This window comes from Struthio camelus, chromosome 2, assembly GCF_040807025.1.
Source record: "Struthio camelus isolate bStrCam1 chromosome 2, bStrCam1.hap1, whole genome shotgun sequence".
NCBI classification, from domain to species: Eukaryota; Metazoa; Chordata; class Aves; order Struthioniformes; family Struthionidae; genus Struthio; species Struthio camelus.
Genome location: NC_090943.1, coordinates 71,277,547 through 71,295,934, shown reverse-complemented (window position 1 = coordinate 71,295,934; position 18,388 = coordinate 71,277,547). Strand labels below are relative to the sequence as shown.

Genomic DNA, 18,388 nt, shown 5'->3' with positions numbered 1-18,388 from the left:
TTGCCCAGAGATCTTTTGGCAGCTTATCCCATTTGCACTTCCAAAAGCATAAAATGTTTGCATGCTATGTTTTACATATTTAACCAGTATTACTGGTTTGTAGTAAATAAATACATAAAACATTAAGTAATAGACTTTACTACAATGCTACTTAAGAAAAAAAAAAAGAAACATTTCATGTAATTGGAAAGTACATCATGGTATTCATTTCATCAAGGCTACTTTTAGTGAATTCATTTATATGAATTTGTTGCACCTTATTAGCAATGTCGATGAGTTTTTTTTTTTTTTTCATTTTTTTACATGAATAACACACAAGGCTTACTAAAATAAGGCTTTTGGATACTGCTTTACTCATCTCCTGAATGCTGTTAATTTAATACTCTTTAAATAAAGGCTGCCTAACACAAAACCTCTGTAAATATATATAGTAACTCAGAAATGAGAAATCACAGGAAGCAAGCAGAAAAGAACACGGGAAAAGTAAAAGTTCAAACGTGTTGGAATTCAAAAGGTATTCTGATAAGATTTTGTAGTATTTGCCCAAATGCACAAGTGTGAAGCTGGCAGAAAGCTTAAGATGTCCTTACCTGGTCTAAATAATATGATCTAGAAGATGGAAAACGTTGACACAATATTTAGTTACTACTGCAACTTGCAGAAATTACCATGACAGCAATATAGAGCTTTAGCTGCTGTATACCTGCACATGAGTTTTAAACATGGACAGAGAAAAACTGCTTATTTTGAGCATATAAAATATATCTGTAGAATTTGATGAGCATCCATATTCTAGCCACATACGTACCTGAGAAGTCACAGAAGAGAATTTAAGGATTTCACTCCACACCCTGCCAAGATTATCTTATGTCAGGGACAGGGACCGTTTCATTTCCTTAGGACTGTTTTTTCCTGTTAGGACTAGACACACAGAGTACTTTCAGCTAAGACATTCAGAGAAAGAAGATGAAGAAGGTGCATGAAGATGAAAAAGAAATGAACTCAAACACAGCTGGCTACAGGTATAGTAAAGCACTGAAAAGATTGACTACTTTAATTTGTACCTAGCCCGCTTTATCTGTGTTCTGTTCTTTTTCATTTTCATACACCAAATGTGTATGGTCGTTATTAAGGATGTGGTTTTTGAATTAAGAATTGAGAGGCATTTAGTCTACATCTAAATCATCTCTAAGAAGCCTCTCTAAGAACGTTTAAAGAACAATGAGATATAACTAGAACCACTGTGCCTCTTTCTTCTCTATTTTAGTGTAAGAACAACAGAGAGAAAGAAAAGATACAAGAAGATTTGGGATACTCTTGAGTAACTGTTGTGTTGCATTCAAGCTCTCACACTGCTTCCTTCACCCTCTGCGTGGCCTAATCACCTTCCAGTAGCAATATCAGTAGCGTCTGTCATACACTGTTCTCCCATTCTTCTTTTCATTCTCAAAGGAAAAATCTGAGTTTTACTGACTGAAACATTTATTGAATATTGATGTTTCTGTCTTTCTGTATGAAAGATCTCAGACCCCAAAGCAGTTTGTTCTATAGTCTTGAACTGGCCTTTGAAAAATTCGAGCAAGATTTTAGTTGCCCCAAAATTCTTTTCATTAACTGGGAAAGCCTGGAATCAGTATCCTCTAATCCTTGGGTTGAGCCACCTTCATAATGCTGAGTATTTCCAGTGGCATACATGTGCAGGATTTATACAGTGAGTGTGGACTGTGTAGCACTTGGCAAGGAGGAAAAAATCTATGACACCTAACACGCATTCCTTCTCCTGCTTTCATACTCAGAGATCATCATCAGATGGGAGCTGATGAGTTTGCTTGCAACTGCTGAAGCCAAGGACATGTGCGAATTGCAACACTGAGAATCTTGAGATGGAAAGCACCTATTAAACTAAATGAACAACTCTTCCTAGAAAACCCTGAATTAAGTTTCCTAAATTGGATCTCTCTGAATTACTGAATTAGGTCTCATCCTTTTTTTTTTGTTACGAGGGCCTCTTGTTTCTTCAGGCTGACACACAATACTATGAAAACAAGAGAATGCTGTTCTTCCCTGCCACCTGCCACTGATCCAAGCCTTTCTTTTCCTGATTCAAGAAAGTCAGAAGGATTCTATATTGCCTCACCGATAAGAAAAACGTGACCATATGTTCATTGCAAAACCTATATTATTGCTAGGAATTCAATACGAATATATTTGAGTTTTCTCTTCACAAAATACATTTACCTTCAAATATTTTAAAACTGCTTTTTGGTTTGAACACCGAATAGATGTGCAACAGGAATTATGAGAAAAAATAAACACAGAACACATGACATCAACTGTAGAAAAGTTGTTGTAAGAGCAGAGTTGTACCTGAATTGTGCCTAAACAGGAACAGGTAATTCTACCATGTGGACCATAATGGTGAAGGACCATCATCTTAAAAATCAAAGCAAGGACTTTTTCTAGGTAAGAAAACCTTTTTTTCTTTTTTTTTTATATAGTTCAGTACTGCGGTCAACATATTTGCTCTTTTATGAACACTTATTTGATTTATTTTAGAGAAACCCACTTCAGTTCAGCTGTTAAATATTGAAAATTCCTTTTCCTACTTCAGGGTTCACAGAACCATATTTCATAATTAATATTTATATGCTTTTTATATGTGAGTCATCTTATTTGTACAGCTCCCTTTTATTTAAATCAAATAAATGAGTGACAGAAAGGACCAATTAGAGCTTTCGTGCACCTGGGTAGAATAGCACTTATACGTTTGTGCAGTCTCATTTTAATGGTTTCAGGTTCTACAGTTTCCCTGAGGAGATTATTTGAGAGCTTACAGCAATTTATTCTAATGACAGTCAACTTCAACATTTCCTTTTCCAATTGTATCACAATACACTGACATGCAACATAATGTATTGCACATTTTCTTTTCCTGCTAAGCAGGGTAAATTCCTTAAATCTGGCAATAAATTCGTCACCTCTTCTTATGCCCTTAAAAGTCATTATTAGACAAGCTATTTAACGTACACAAGCCTTGAGAGCAACATCACAGTTACAGCTGTTTTGTGATCTGTACAAAAAAGCGGCAATCAAATCCCAGTATTACACCCTTACTTCATTTAATCTTCAAATCAATTCACTAAAACAAAAGGGGCACCTCTTTTGGGGTAAGCGTTTAGACTATGGAACAACAAAACATCTAAATCCACATTCAGCAAAACCAGGATACGCACAGATAAAATACTGCCTCCTTTTTAAGCACGCTTGCACAGCCTTACCCCCACCTTCTCAGAGAAATATAATAAGATTCCAGGTGCAAGTGTCATCATATGTCTCTGAAAGGATTTAGATTAAGCTTTCTAGCTCACTGTGCAGAAAGGAGCAGCATCGCATAAGCATGATTTATTCTGTCCTGCCATGTGAGCCAGCCCCCTTCACCTGTTTATCATATGCCACACTGATTTGCTTGTGCTCACTAGCATGCCTTTCCCACTCAAGCCCTGCCATGGGATTGCCACTATTCCAAGGCTCGTGCTCAGCTCCTTCACTGGGTGAATTTTCTTTCACTAGAAATAAGGTTCAGATCCATCTTTTTACAATTACAGATTAAAGGGACTACAGAGATGGGGTAATACATTCCTGCAAATTTAGGAAGGATAGGATGTTCATCTTCCGTTATAACATTCACAGCAGAATTTAAAGGAAAACAAATGAGAATCAAAATCGAGGACGTACCTGAAAATCTCCTAACAGTTCATACGTGTCCACACAGAATCTAAAAAAAACAAAAGATGGCCATTAAATTACAACTTATAGAACGTTACGCCAATCCAACAAATGAGCTACAGGAAAACATGAAGTTTCATGGAAACTCATTAAGGTGGCGCAGACAAGACAATTAGAAAGCAGTACACTAAAACCGTGAAAGCAGTAATAAAAAGTTACACGAATGCCTGTACACTCAGGAATACAGAGCAGGTGCTTTAACAGCAACAGTAACAGAAATCTATTTTTAAGTACTAAAGAAATATGCAGATTTCTAATACTCCAGTAGATTTTACAATTGAAGAAGACAGTACAAATACAAATAACTGTGATGTGATTAGTACTAATATTAGATCATTTTGGAAGCTGGCTTTAGAAAATGAACAGAACACAACTAGCAGAACTAATGAACCCTAGCTGCATATCACAGCTGAACCCTGTTCCACTTCACAATCCCCGTTTCCTTCCCTATTCCAACACCCTCATTTGACCTCATGTGCCGTGCCTACGGGACAGGGAAAGACTGCCCATGCTTGAGCACTGTGATGGGCTGTGTACATGGTTAGCTAGTGGCCACCACCTGCCTACCGACCTGACAGGACGCTTTTCCCTGGCTGGTGAGCCAAGTAGATCTCTGTGGGGAGCTGTCACCACGTGTTGTGCAGGCCAGTTAGTGGAATTCTGTGTTTAATTCTTTAAGAACTCTGTCATGTATGATTGAAATCAGCCCCATACGGTTGAACTAATCACTGGCTTAAAGTCATTGGCGAGAGCAAAGGAGAAGGGCAGCCAAATCATTTGGAACTAGGCTAAAATACTTAAGAGAGCTTAAGGTTAAAGGGATCATTGGATCACATACTGTGACCTCCTTTATATCATGAGTCATTAAGTCATATCACTACTCCCATACTAAACCAAGTAACTTGTGTAAGATTAAAACTGTTAAATTCCAGTTTGAATTAGGTTATCTCAGCTTCCAATCACTGATTCTTCTTATCTATTTTTCTACTATTTTAAAAAGCTTTAGTATGTGACACTTGCTCCCTGTGAAGGTATTTGAACACTGCAGTAAAGCCAACTCATATAGATCTTTCAACAAATTAAATTGATCTAGCTTTTTAAATTTATCATTGTAAGATATTTCCTCCAGTCTTTTAATAATTTTGCAGCTCTTTCCCACACCAGCTGATCTTTAACATCAGAACTACATACATTGTTCTAGTACCGTTCTCATTAATGCAATACACAAAGTAATTGATTTCTTATTCACTAATCCTGTTAAGACTTTCAGCAACCATATCTGACACATTGTTCTGGGACCTTATCTGTAGCAGTTTGTTCCAAATTGGTTTTGGACAGTCTTTTTCAAGACATGGGCTCTCATTCTAGAGAGAGGGCTTGCGTTCCTTGTTCACAAATATGTATCTTTGCATTTGGCTGTAAAAACCTGTTCAAAAGTGTTAATTTTACCAGGCAGTCTGGATCATTTTGTGGTTGCCCTCACTGTAGTTTAGGACATCCACATATTTTATTAACAAGTTTATTTTTGATCTTTGAGGAAAAGTTTGAAAGACACTGAGCCTACAGAACTATAGAAGCCCCCAACATCATGAATATTAACTTTTGACAATTTTTCAGCTCTTTCAAAAATCAGGAGCTATGTATCTGCTTAATACACGTAGTTGACACCATAGATGTAGCATTAACTGCTAGAAGTATATATAGTATTAACCATACCGCTCGAAGAGATCACTTTGCATAATGAATAGGAACTATAGAGTCATTACATTAGTGCAGTTACTTTTGCCAATTTACCTTTAAACCTCATTGAACAAGGCTATCGGGGTTGTTTCATAAGACCCATGAGATGACTGATATTAATGGTATCTGTACTTTTTAATTTCTTTAACAATGATTTGACATATCTTCTCTACTATTTTGCCTGCGGCTGTTGTTACTTCCAGGATTCAAGAACTGCATGGGACATTCGGCTTGATGTTTGAAAAACTGGAAGAACTCTAGCACTTTTTCAATGTCAAAGAATTTCCTTCATATTTAATATTTATTAAAATCCAACCGCAGATACTTCCTTATCCAACTCTGTCAAGATCCCTAGGCGCAAATTAGTTGGACTCTTCCTTTTAAAAATACCTATGTTTGCTTGGAATGTAAGACGCCCTACAGATTTGAAAGTACTTCTTCATGCGATGTGACTACGACATCCGACTAAGAGAAGAGAGTCGAAAGGGAGAAGAGAATAAGTAAGAAGAGACATTCACTCAGTATTATCGGTTCCCTGTATGATTACTGCTGGCATCTAAGAACTTTCCCTACTTCAGTGGGATTTCCCTTACCCTTTTCCTCTGTGATTTTTCTGAAATTCTCTAAGCGAGGATTTTTCTTCATGCTTGTAGCGCCTTTACCAAGTTTCTGTAATAGAAAATACATAGGGACCGACGGTGTTTTTCATTCTCCGCTTACTAGTATTGAGTACGGATGCGGGCAAACACACTTCCATGCATAGCGGGCGGGCTGGGTGGGCCGGGCGCCCGGCCGGGACCCAAGCGAGCCGCCGGCCTCGGTCCACCTGAGGGGCGGCCCGCGGCCCCGCCCGGGCCGTCAGCGCCCCCACAGCCGCCCTGCGCCGCCCACCCGGCGTCGCCCCGGGGCCGCGTGACACCATCGCGGATCCTTAGCCCGCCCGCTCCATCCGCCTCGGGGCTGCCCGCGCCGCCGCGGGGGACGGGCGCTGGCGGCGAGGCCGCGCCGGGGCAGCCCGGCCTGGGGGAAGGTCCGGCGCCGGGCGCCGGGCGGGAAGGGGTGGGTGGGTGGGTGGATGGGCGCGCGAGCGCGCGGCGCTGACACAGGGGAAGCGCGGGCGCGCGCGCCGCCGCCACCGCCTTCCACCCCCCCCACCCCTCCCCCGACGCGGAAACCGGCGCCCAGCCTGGCAGCTGTAGCCGGCGCGCAGGGCGCATGCGCAGCCCCTAGGCGGGCGGGGGCCGGAGCCTACTGGCGAGCGGGCTGGCCGCGGGTGCCTTGCCCGCCGCTATTCGGGGACTAGCGGTCGCTGCGCGGCGTCCTCGCCCTCTGCCTTGCCGGGGCCTCGCGCAGTCCTGCCCCGCGACGCCGTCCCTTTGCCCGCGATGAAGCTGAGCAGCCGCGGCCGAGGATGCTGCGTGGCCGGCAGCCGGGAGCGCGGGCCGCCGCCGCGGAGCCCCTTCGTGCACCAGCTGCGCCTCAGCCCCTTGGAGAAAGCCAAGGTAGGGGCGTGCAGGGCCCGGCGCCCTCGCTTCTCCCCCACCCCCCTCCCCTCCCCATCCCTTGCGCACGTCCCCCGTGGCGTACCGGCTGGCCGGCCACGTCCTGCGGCGGGCGGGGACACCCTGTTGCCGGTGCTTTGTGAGCCGCCGGGGGCGGCGGGACCGCGGAAGAGCGGGGGGGGGGTGTGTGTGCGTGTGTGCGCGCAGAGCCCGGCGCGCAAGGGCTGGGGCGCGGGTGGGCGCGCGCGGCGGGCCGTTGGCGGCGGGTGGCGGGGGCCGTTGGCGGCGGGTGGCGGGGGCCGCGCGCTGCCCGGGCCGGGGGGGGAGGGGGGCGCTGCACAACCGTAGGGGGCCGGGGCGGGGTGGCGGGGGGCAAATGGCCTCTGTGGGGCCGCTCGGAGAGGGTGTTCTTCGACTCCCTCTGTTTTGTTTTGGGGCTGGGGGACGAGCCTGTAGAGGCTGCCTTGCCCAGTGTCGAGGTAAGCCGTGCCAGGGCCGTGGTAGTCCGTGCATCTGAAGCTTGGCCCCGGGGTAAATAATCCTTGCGGTGTAATTCATGCATTGTACGGGTAGCATGAGATTAGAAGAACCGGTTCTGAAGTGCAAATTTGCAGTTGCGTGGCCTTTTCCCGTGCCTCTGCCTCGTTCACCTCATCTAATGAGCAATAGGTAGCTGGATATTTGCAGTGTAGGGCCCTTGTTTTAGTCTCTTAGTAAGATGTGGGTTATTTACTGAATGAAGAAATACTGTCAAAGACTTGCCTAAAAAGGAATTGGCCTTTTGTGTGGCTTTCATCACTGTGATACTTGTTCCTTACAAATAAGTGTGCCCTTAAAGCTGATGTTAGGGGTATAACAGCTTACCGTTCTTGGAGAAAAGACCATGCACAACAGCATGGGAATTAAACTCTGCTAATATTGAACATGTCAGATCAAGGTTCTTCGGATCCATCTTTCTGTAGAGTATTTAATGCCTTGGTAACATGATATATTCTGAGCGGAAGTCTTTATTGTTTTGCCTTGTTGCTGCCCAATACTTAACATGAGACATATAACAGCCTGTTTTACACAACAGTGGAATGTGCCTCATGTTTAATACGTGACGGCCAACGATTTTATGGTGGACTCCACTGAAAAAGACCTTTTTTTTATCAAGCTTCTCAGTATGAAACAGAGAAATGCTGAGTTCAGTGGTTACTGTGAGGAGTTGCTGTTTGAATGGGGAAAGGTTAAAGGGTTTCTTATATCATTTGCCTCACTTTATACCTAGAGCTTCTCCAATAAATCACACAGTTTTAATGATTTATTTTCTGTGTAACCCTGCTTCATTCCTTAAGTCATCTTTTCTATGAAATTAATAAGGTAGAAATCTTTCAGGAAGTGGAGAGAAGCAACAATAGCATGCGGTCATATGCACTGTGGTTATATCTAATTATAACATCAACAGAATATGTTTTATTTTGCTGTGTTAGTGTATCTTTTTAATTTCACTTTCTACTTACTTGGTTATTTGAGATGAATTTTAAAAATAGTGTGTGGGGGGGCAGAGTGCCAGTTTCACAGTTTTTACAGTATTAAGTCTCATATGAATTATTGGTGTTGTCGATCTGCTAGATCAACAATGACGACATAGATCAACACAGACCTTTAGCCACTTTGCCGGGTAAGTGACTGGTTGTAGTACATATCTGTCTTTTGCGTGGGTTGATCTTTACATCTGGATGAGACATGAGCTTTGCCATTGGATTTCAAGGATTTGTTGTTGTCAATGAAAATTGCAAGATGCATTTAACGTTCTGTAGCCTTTTACTGTGAGTAGACCAAAGGCTTAGTTTCATCAAATAAAGTAGTGTGATTTGGTCTTGCTTTTTAAGTGAACAGTCTTTTATTGATGTACCGTGGCACAGAGCTCTTTAAGCCAGCCTTTCTCACAATCTTGTGTTTGCAGTGTTATGTGAAGGAGAAGCGGATGTGCTGGCATACAGAATTGTGACAGATCATCATCTTTACCTTAACTATGCTCTTATAACCTCTATGCTAATTGAAAGAAAAGTTGTGCTTGAGATAGAGATAGAAGAGCTGTGGAACTGTGGGCAAGGGTTAAGCCACAGTTGCTGTGATCCTACCTTTCTCTAGGGAATCCCACTCCCCTGGAAAGGGAGACTTCTTGAATGGGGAGGTTGCTTTACAGTCAATCACAGCAGTGCGTGTTCTTTTCCATACAGTCCTGCCCTGTTGTTAAGGGTTCAGTATGAAGTACTGCAGCTGAACTTGCTTCCTGTTCAGATGTAGAAGAAGCTGTGGTGCAGTATGCTCACATCTACCCTATGAATCTAATAAGTGTGAGTTCTGGGATTGCAACGCCTATCAAAGCGGGTTAGGAACACATGGGGACTGGAGGTATGTGAAGGTTGATGAGCAAAGGGAACTGGGAGACAAGACTACTTTGTCTGAAGGACTGTTGTCTGTTGCTGATGTCCTATCAGGTAGCTTGGTGGCTTCGTGTTTCCCTGCCGCTTAAAAAGGCAGTGTAGTGCCATCCTCATTGCTATCACTGTTTCTGGCCCTTTTATTGCACCAATGTGGTGTACATTCGTGCCCTTGTGAGGCGATTTGACTCATGAAACCAGCAGAAGACTATTATGTTTTTCTGTGTTCTAATTGGGTTATTTTTTCTTTTGCTGGGATTGCTTTTCTCCAGTTTAATTAGCTGTATTGGCTCACTGCAAGCTCAGATAAGTGCTAGACCTGACTCAAGGGAAGGATCAAGGAGCGAGGAAGCAGGACCACCCTTTTTAGCAGCAGTCATTTGTTAGATTGGCTTAGTCATGCCTGAAAATTTCTACTCCCGTGATTTTCTCCATAACTATGTAAATGAGGGAACTTGCAAAGTGGGAAAACAGATGTTAAGAGAAATGGGGGGTGAATTCCTAGCTCTTTCGTTGCTATCTTTCCTATTGGTAAATTGGGGATATAGGGATGATGATACTGAAGAAGTGAAAGGGTGGGGCAAGATGTGGTCTCTATCTGATATGTTAGCAAGAGAAATCAGGACCTTTACCATGTCAAATGTGCAGTTTGCTATTCTGTTTTCTTTGTCTGGTATGTTACTGTTACTCTGTAATAAGTCATGGAAGCAGTTGTGAGTAAACTGTTTTTTATGATGTTTCTTGCTGTATTGGTAATGATACTCAAAGGTGCATTTTTCCAGCTTCTGTATGCATGAGAGGTATGATACTGACTTTCAAGACAGGAGACAGACATACGGAAGAAGAAACAATGGTATTCTTGATTTTCATGCTCAGTGTTTAGATATGTAGGGCCTGAATTTTTAGAGAACTTACAAAGGACTTAAGTTCATATTTTGTACCTTCATTAGAAGTAATTTCGTACTCTTCAAACCAGAATACAGGTTTTCTTAAACAAGGTGAACATATGGTACCTATTTACTTTAAGTGACTTGCCTTGCATCAGGTTGGAGGCTCTTCTGATGGAGGGGTAGAATCCAGTTTCTCAGGGCAGCCTTCTGTTATGAGCTATAAGACCACCTTCTCCCTTCTTGCTGTCCACAGGTGTTTCACAGCATACAGTTCATCTTTTGAAAAAACAAAGTGGCATCCTGTCAACTAGCAAATGTTAATTGAACTATTGTCAAACCCTTCTTGAGAAAACCGATGATGAGCTGCATCTGGCAGTGTACAACTCAGAATGGATCTTGAGGTTTTTTAAATGTGTCTCAAAACACAGGTGTTTACACATGAATCATTATCAGGTAGAATTTATGTTAACGGGAAAATGTGTCTGTGTAGGTAAGTGTCCTAAATATATAGAAACACAGTCACCATATAAGATGTCTGTACAGAATCAGACCAGGAGTCCAGCTCTCCTGCATTCTTGTCTGACAATGGCCAGCAGGGCTAGGACCTTCTCCCTTTTTCTGTCTGTCGCTGATAATAGTACTGTTTGTAGCCTTTACAGAATAAAAGCTTTCATACGCAGGAAGATGTCTGAATGTAGACTACTACTTTTCAAATGTTCATGCCTTTGTTGGTTCCTAACCTTCTTCAGGGGCCAAACATAGTCCTCCTTCCTCCCACAAAACTTCTTATGTGGGAAGGTACTGACTGCACTGTCATCTGCTAAAAAGAGGCTGGTGTAACAGCAGTGGTAACCTGTGTACTTAGAACTACCTCTTGCTGGCTGTTTCTATCACTGATCTCTCTGGAAATAGAAAACAGAGAGGCCTCTTCTACTCATTTGTTCCAGCTTCCAAAGCCCTACGGATATAACTAGGACCACACTGCAGAAAGGCAGCATTAAAGTGATCTTGATACAAAAGATTGCTGCACAGATACAAGGACTGTATTGCTCACCAGTCACTTGCCGCTCAGCACTGCCCTGGTAGGAGGAGACTATGAGGTGCTGAAGGAAGGAGGTGTGGATTCCAGAGGACACTATCACAGAACAGTTGGTGCTGGAAGGGACCTCTGGAGTTCTCCTTGCTCAAGAAGGATCAGCCAGAGCAGGTTGCTTGGGACCTCATCCAGTCAAGTTTTGAATATCTCCAAGGATGGAGACTCCACAACCTCTCTGGGCAACCTGTCCAGTGTTCAGCCATCCTCAAAGTAGAGAAATAATTTCTTGTGTCTCACTTGGATTTTTTTTCCTCCCTTCTCTACACAGCTGGTTCCTCTCTCCTTAGTCTAGAAGGCAGCTGCTCTCTCTCCCCTGGTTTGCAGATGAGTGCTCCCCTATTTTCTCAGGTTCATTGAGGCTGCTACTTTCTCTGCCTCCGATTTCCTGAAACACTTGTGCCCTTTCTTATTGTCTTCTCAGCTTTTTTAACTTCTTGGTCTTGCTCCTAATCAGTTCTTACATCCCTATGTTACTCATTCTCCTAACCCCACCTCTTTTGCAAACAAAGATCTTGCTTATTATATTTTTTTTCTCATGCAGCTTCCAGAACTCTTACGTCCCCTTTGCTAATCTATCTCCCTCTCCCTCATTCCACAGTTTGAGTGAGGTTTTACGAGACGGCTGATGTGATTTAATTACTTGCTGCTGCCAGAAGGGGTGGTTTGTCTGTAGGTGCAAAGTTGTGTTAGTTAGTGCGACTTCAGTGCGTATCTGAGCATTGCCAGTTTAGAAGGTTGATCTGGCTCATCTCAGAAACCAGCCTATCCAAGAAAAAAAAAGTCTCCTCCTTCTGATTTGGCAAACTGAAACAGTCTATCCAAGGATTGGAGTCCTGTGTTTGGGAGTGAGATCATAATTGTTATGAGATGACAGGGTCAGTCTGAAGCATCGTTGTAAAATCTGGCATTGCTGTGGATTGCCCGTGGAACTGGCGGCTTTTGGTTTTCTCCAACTCTGTTCCCTACACCTGCCCTAGGCTGGATGTAACAATCTGTGCAGCTACAAAATGAGTTGGTTTAGCGAGCTCATTTTCTGCAAAACTGTCCTCGTTTGGAAAGTAAGAGGAAGCCAGAGCCGATCAATGGAAAACTGAGCTGCATGATGACTAGATCTGCGTCAGAGGAGAGGAGGAGAATATGAATAATGCTTTTCACAGCAGCTTACAGATACACCAGATTAAGTAACATGAGACAACACCTTATGCCTCATTCCTCATCCTTCCCTAGCCATCATGCTGAATAATACTTTCCTACCTCATCTAGTGCACCTGTGAATGCATAGCATATTTTCTTTTGAATCTTTTTTTCTTTACATGGCCCTTCTGTCATTTCACTGTCTTGTTCATCTTCTGCTAGCTTCCTGTGTACAGCTTGTGGAACACTGGTGCTACCCCAGTCAACTTTTTCTCATCAAACTGTTTTAGGTTCATCCTCCCTCCCTTAGCCAGTCATGTGAAGTGATATCCCCCTCTACTTTAAAAACATTTTTTCTTTCTTCCTGTCCTTTGAGTGAGAAGGTAAGACTCTCAGATCCTGGAACTGTTTCTTGCAACAGGTGGATCCTTCCACAAACAGTAGCTAAGTTGTATTTTTTTGGAAGGCAATTGGAAACAACTCTAAGCAGTTCAGGAAAGGCCCTACTTGTGGGAGAAGTCTTCTTAAGACTTTAATGGAAGTTCTGAAATGACCTGGTTTTACCCATGTTGAAGGCAGGAGGCTGACTGGCTGGGAATGAGCTCTCTGACTATATGGTGCTGGGAAGAAGTATAGAAGCAACCGGGTTCACTGTGACTTTCAGGGAGAAGATAACTTCTGCAAAACCACTGCTTTCCAGGAGTTGAGCCTGGCCTGTTAGCACAGGCCTGGTACATAAACCCATAAGCATATCGGGATGTGCTCGTGTAGAGGTGTCTCTGCATAGTGTTCCCCATAACCTCTGGTTCTGGGAACATGCTGCAGAGGGACTGGTGCTTGCCCAGTCCTGGAAGAGGTTACCAGGCTGGTCTCTGTATTGCCACGTGAATGCACCTTGCTGAAGACATCCTTTGATGGACTGACTCTACAGTGCAGAAAGACTTACAACGTACCTATCCTAAGTATTTACTTAATCTGAGGCTGCAAAAAGGGAAAAGAGCATTTGTATGTACTCACTGACAGGCATTACATCTGAAGTATGGAAAGCTAAGGCTGTTAGCTTTCAGAGTGTTGCTGTTTCAACTTTAAATAAAATCTGTGAATACAGAATTATTACACATATACAAGTAAAGCATTATTTATTTGGAATATTTATTTTTTAAGTTAACACTTCAGAACAGTTTCTAAAAATTGCTGACTTTTTTTAGTCTGAGATTGTTAGAATAACTCACTTGTTTTGGGTTTTGCAGATTGCCTTCATGACCTTGACTCTGTTTCCTATCCGACTCTTTTTTGCTGCTTTTATGATGTTGCTGGCCTGGCCTTTTGCATTCATTGCTTCAATGGGATCTGATGAGCAAGAGCTTGAAAAGCCCCTCTCCTGGTGGCGAAAGTGAGTCACTGATGCAGTGCAGTACTAAAAGAACCAATATTTAGTTCAGCAGTTTGAAATAGAGAAGACTGGAAATACTTGGTAATGTATTTGCCCCACAGACCTGCTTTTCTCTTCCTCAAAAGAAAAATATAACAACTATTTATCTTTTAAATGTTTTCCTTAGATAGGAAACTAAAAATATATCAATTATTTGATTCTACTAGATGACCCTAGAATTACAGGGAAGGAGACAGATCATTATCAGTCTTATGTCTTTATTGAGGATATAGTGTAAAACTTCATTGTGATGTCCGTCAGTTTCAATTATTCCCGAAAATGTCTACTTCATGTTATGAAGATTGACACCATGGAATATGTCCAGATTTCATATTCTAGATTGTTGTTTAAACTGTTTCACCTTATTGTTTGCTCTCCTGTGATGAATTGACAGAATTTCTGTTGATTCTCTGAAGTCTTGCCCTATGCTTTGGCACTCATTAGTAAGTCTGCGTGCTTGCTTTGATACTGGAATGCCAGTTAACGTAGAATGTAAGGTAGTGTTCACCCATCTGTGAAAACTGCTATTTGAGGAGCAAGGAAGGAGCAGTGTATCACTTCTGTGGTAGAGAACACTGAAAACATAGGAGCTGGCACTAGCCTGAGGGAAGCTGATTGTATTTTGTATCACAGGAGGGAAGGAGTTTGAGAACCATAGAGGCATGTCACTTGATATCAATATTATTTCAAATTAAATGTAATGATTAGAGGGGGGGAAAAGATGACCTTCAGTCTTGCATAGAGTTATTTTCAAGCTTTTAGATTGTCCCTTCCCCATTTCATCTATTCTTCAGTGTCACCCTGCTCTCCAGTCCCAGTCCAGTTGTGAGTGTAACAACTTGTGCTGTTTGTTTTTTGCACTCTATTGGTTCAAAGTAAATGTTTTTGTGTGACTGCCAGACAAGAGGAAAAAAAAATACCAAAGGAAAAGATAGGGAGAAGGGTAAGAAGAAAAAAATTAAAATATTTCCAGAGCTCCCAGGTGGTGTGGTGTTTGTGCGTTTCCCTGTTTGACAATCTCTGTCCTGTGCTCCTCCACAGGTTTATTTGGGTAAACTTGAACCCAGGAACTGGAGTTGTTGCATTCTAGCCCTGTCCTAGAGTGTTTTTTTGGGACGAAGTTTATTAGAACATTTTGATGTTGTTAGAAAGTATAATTAAACATTTTATAGGAGAAAATCAACAGTCAGTCTGATGCAAAATTAATTTAGTGGTAAAAGAAATATCAATTTTATTGTGATTAAAAAGAATTAATATTTAGAAACTAAATGAAATAAGATCTAATGGCCTCTTGCCTTGAAAGTGGTATTAAACCTGCTCAGAAAGAGAATAGAATAACTATGTAATGTTCCTGTTCTATTTAAGCAGAATATCCTATCTGTCTGCTTTCTGCAAGCTTTTGGTTTTTGTGTAAAGTTTTTCTTTAAAATATTTTAACAGTTACAGTGCCACAGGGATATTTATCTCAACTCTTTACAGGATAGTGGATGTTTTGCTGAAAGCAATCATGAGAATGATGTGGCTTGCTGGAGGATTCCACTGGATAAATGTAAAGGGCAGACGGGCGTTGCCAGCAGAAGCAGCAATATTAACGGTGGCTCCCCATTCGTCCTACTTTGATGCCATTCCAGTAACTATGACCTTCGCCTCCATTGTGATGAAAGCAGAAAGCAAAGATATTCCTGTGTGGGGAAGTAAGTTGAAAGACACCTGATTTTTCAAAAAATATTAAGTTTGCTCGTTGTGGAGAAGGCCTGAAACAACAAACATTTTGTTATCACATGAGGTGAGACTTTTCTAGGTCTGCTGTGATTAATGAATGTTGACAGAAAAAGTTTGGAGTGTAGGGTGTTTTTTGTTTTTTGTTTTTTTTTTTAACCCCCTCCATTCTCTCAAAGGTAAGTCTTGTACAAAGTCAAAACTTAATTCTGTAGAAACCTTGGTTAAATTTGCAGTGGAAAGGCAACATCTTAAGGCCTGGCAAATGGAAAAGCACATTAAGATGAGGCTATGGAGGCAAAGGGGAGACTTTAGAGAAAGTTCACCAAAACCTCTCTTTCTTGGAGTATGTTGAGAAGCTGTCTCCCAGATGAGTTTTAAGAACAACTGTCTGCTCTGATTGGGGCCCTGCCTGGAGGGAGTGGTGCTAATCCCTCATGTTCCCTGAGTAAGTTTGTTCAAGGTAGGCTGTGAGAAATAAGAAGCAAAAGCAGATTGTTGTGCTCTCCACTTTAGTTGTAAGAAATGTAGATACCGAAGTTAGTAGTATTGGAATATTGTCTTTGGAGTTATCAATGCAAATTTCCGCTAAGTGTTTAGAGATACCTTTGATTTTGCTGCATTTGTGCTGAAGATATAAGAAATCTTAAAGACTAGTTCACTTTAGACTACGAGGAAGACGACTTGTAACAAAAATCTGTATGGCAGCATTTCCGAGAAACGTACCCTGTTGTGTAGGGACCAGCAAAGTTGGTCCCTACACAAAAAGGAGACGAGAGTTGACTTTGGCCTTTGGCTGAAGATACTTAAATACAGAAGTCTGAAGAAAAGCTTTGAGTTCCGTAGCAACTAAGTGGAATGAGACTGTTGATGTTGACATTCTCCTGCAGTTTCACTGGACAATGTGACTTTACAGTTTCTCTGAAAAATGTGGCTCTAAGGACATACTTTAAACCAGAAGCTGAAAGACGCTGGCAAATCCTGAGTGGTTACATCTAGAAGCTTCATGTAGAGAATTCCTTGATACAAAGGTGTCTGAGCATCAAGTAAAGCATAGGCCAGAACTGAAATAAATCCTTTGAACAAAAAGGATGTATCCATGTTTAGAAAATGAATGTATGCAAGCAAGCATAGCTTGAGAAAGAAATCAAAACAAATTTGAAATAGGTTGTCGAGTTTTGAAAGATCTTGTTGCAAAAGGATAGGTTGATGCTTCTGTATAGGTACCTAGGCTGCATTGGGAATCTGGAGCAGTCCAGCCATAGAACCAAGGGCAGATTTGTACTGTTTCTCAGCTGACTCACCAACTGCTTAGTAATTGCCAGCTTAGCAAAATGAATTAGCACATGTGGAACTCTGCTTTCAGCTTTTCTTACTTTCAACTGGACTATTTGGAGGACTCAAACTAGATGAGTTAAGTCCATGCCATGTTGTGCCACTAAAATGGGATGAAATGACAAAAATCAACAGAAAGCTGTAATAGCTCCCTAACTATCCAACTTAATAGATTCAGTGGGGGACCAGTATGAAAGTCTGAGAATAAATCTGCAGGGAAATGAAGATTGTAATTGCACTGAATATAGCATAAATAAGGCATATCAAGACATCCACAGTTTCCTATATACCTAATTTAATTGTAAGTTTTTTTTCTATAGGATTCAAATGAAGTCCAGACTTGGTCCAATCCATGTTTTTAAAAGGTAGTAAGATCATGATTCACTCTACTAGGGTTAAGATTTGACTCGGTGGGGGGGGGCGCTTGTTCATGTGTGAGCAAAAATAGTTACAGGGGGGGAAAAAAAATCCAGAAAGCTGCATATAAGCATTTGATTGACTCTTACTGGAAAAAACAGTGCAGTCAAGTTAGCATTTTGTCCTATATTACTGCATTTATGTCATGCAGCCACAAAAATGATAGTCCTTTACAAAGTGTTCAGAGAAAAGCCACTGAAATGTTTAAAAACATGGCAGACGTCTCAACTGAGATTCAGAGTTCAAAAAGCTTCTAAAACTGCTTATTTGAACAGCCGTAATTACTGTAGCATGTGTTATTAAAGTGAATGGACTTAAAGAGGTAAGTAAGTTTCTGTATTGTAATAATTAGAGTTTGACTTAGTCTCTTTAGTTTTTTTCTTTCCTGCTTAGAAAAGACTTTTTGTGAAACAGCTGCTACTGGCCACCCTCTACTTCCTTGATCTAGTATGATAATTCCAATGTTATTCTTTATCTTTCCCTTAATTAAAAAAAGGGAGGGTAGGGCGTATTTCATGTTATCATTTGTCTGTTGTTATTTCTCTTATAATATCTGCAAAATGTTATCATACTCTCTTTTTTTTTTTTTTTTTTTTTTTTTGGATTTAGGAAAACCCTTCAGTCAGACATTCATATAGAACTTGTCCCAGAAAGGTCAGAATTGTTTATGTTCTTCAGTTTCTGTGAATCTTGCAGACTTCTTGTGCCAACTCCAGTGGTGCTTTGGAGCCAGCCATTGATAAACTTAACATTCCTACCTCCTAATTGAGGCTTGTTAACAGTCTTTTCAGAATTTTCTTAGAGGTTTTGAATAATGTGCATACTGAAAAGGCAATGCCCAGTGTTAAATGTACGTGAGAAATCAAGCAGCAAAGGAAATCCTAAGATAATTTCTAAGGATAAGGGCT

At 41.7% G+C, this 18,388-nt stretch overlaps 1 protein-coding gene and 1 long non-coding RNA gene across 3 annotated transcripts in view; one reads left to right on the top strand and one right to left on the bottom strand.

Moving 5' to 3' along the window:
• The window catches only part of LOC104145278 (uncharacterized), a 114,179-nt gene extending 106,939 nt beyond the window's left edge, over positions 1-7,240 (bottom strand). The window contains exons 1-3 of the long non-coding RNA XR_011139821.1: positions 7,114-7,240; positions 6,120-6,195; positions 3,736-3,775 (exon numbers count right to left, since the gene is read on the bottom strand). This is a non-coding gene — a long non-coding RNA (uncharacterized lncRNA). The remainder of the gene's footprint in view (positions 1-3,735; positions 3,776-6,119; positions 6,196-7,113) is intronic.
• LPCAT1 (lysophosphatidylcholine acyltransferase 1) overlaps positions 6,596-18,388 on the top strand; it is a 60,729-nt gene continuing 48,936 nt past the window's right edge. Inside the window, exons 1-3 of one of the 2 annotated variants that reach the window (XM_068936283.1) lie at positions 6,596-7,028; positions 13,828-13,970; positions 15,489-15,703. In XM_068936283.1, coding sequence (XP_068792384.1) covers positions 6,912-7,028; positions 13,828-13,970; positions 15,489-15,703 — 475 coding nt within the window. In that variant the 5' untranslated portion in view covers positions 6,596-6,911. Of the gene's footprint in view, positions 7,029-8,641; positions 8,692-13,827; positions 13,971-15,488; positions 15,704-18,388 lie in introns of those variants that run through there. The other variant, XM_009676740.2, reaches the window with a different exon arrangement.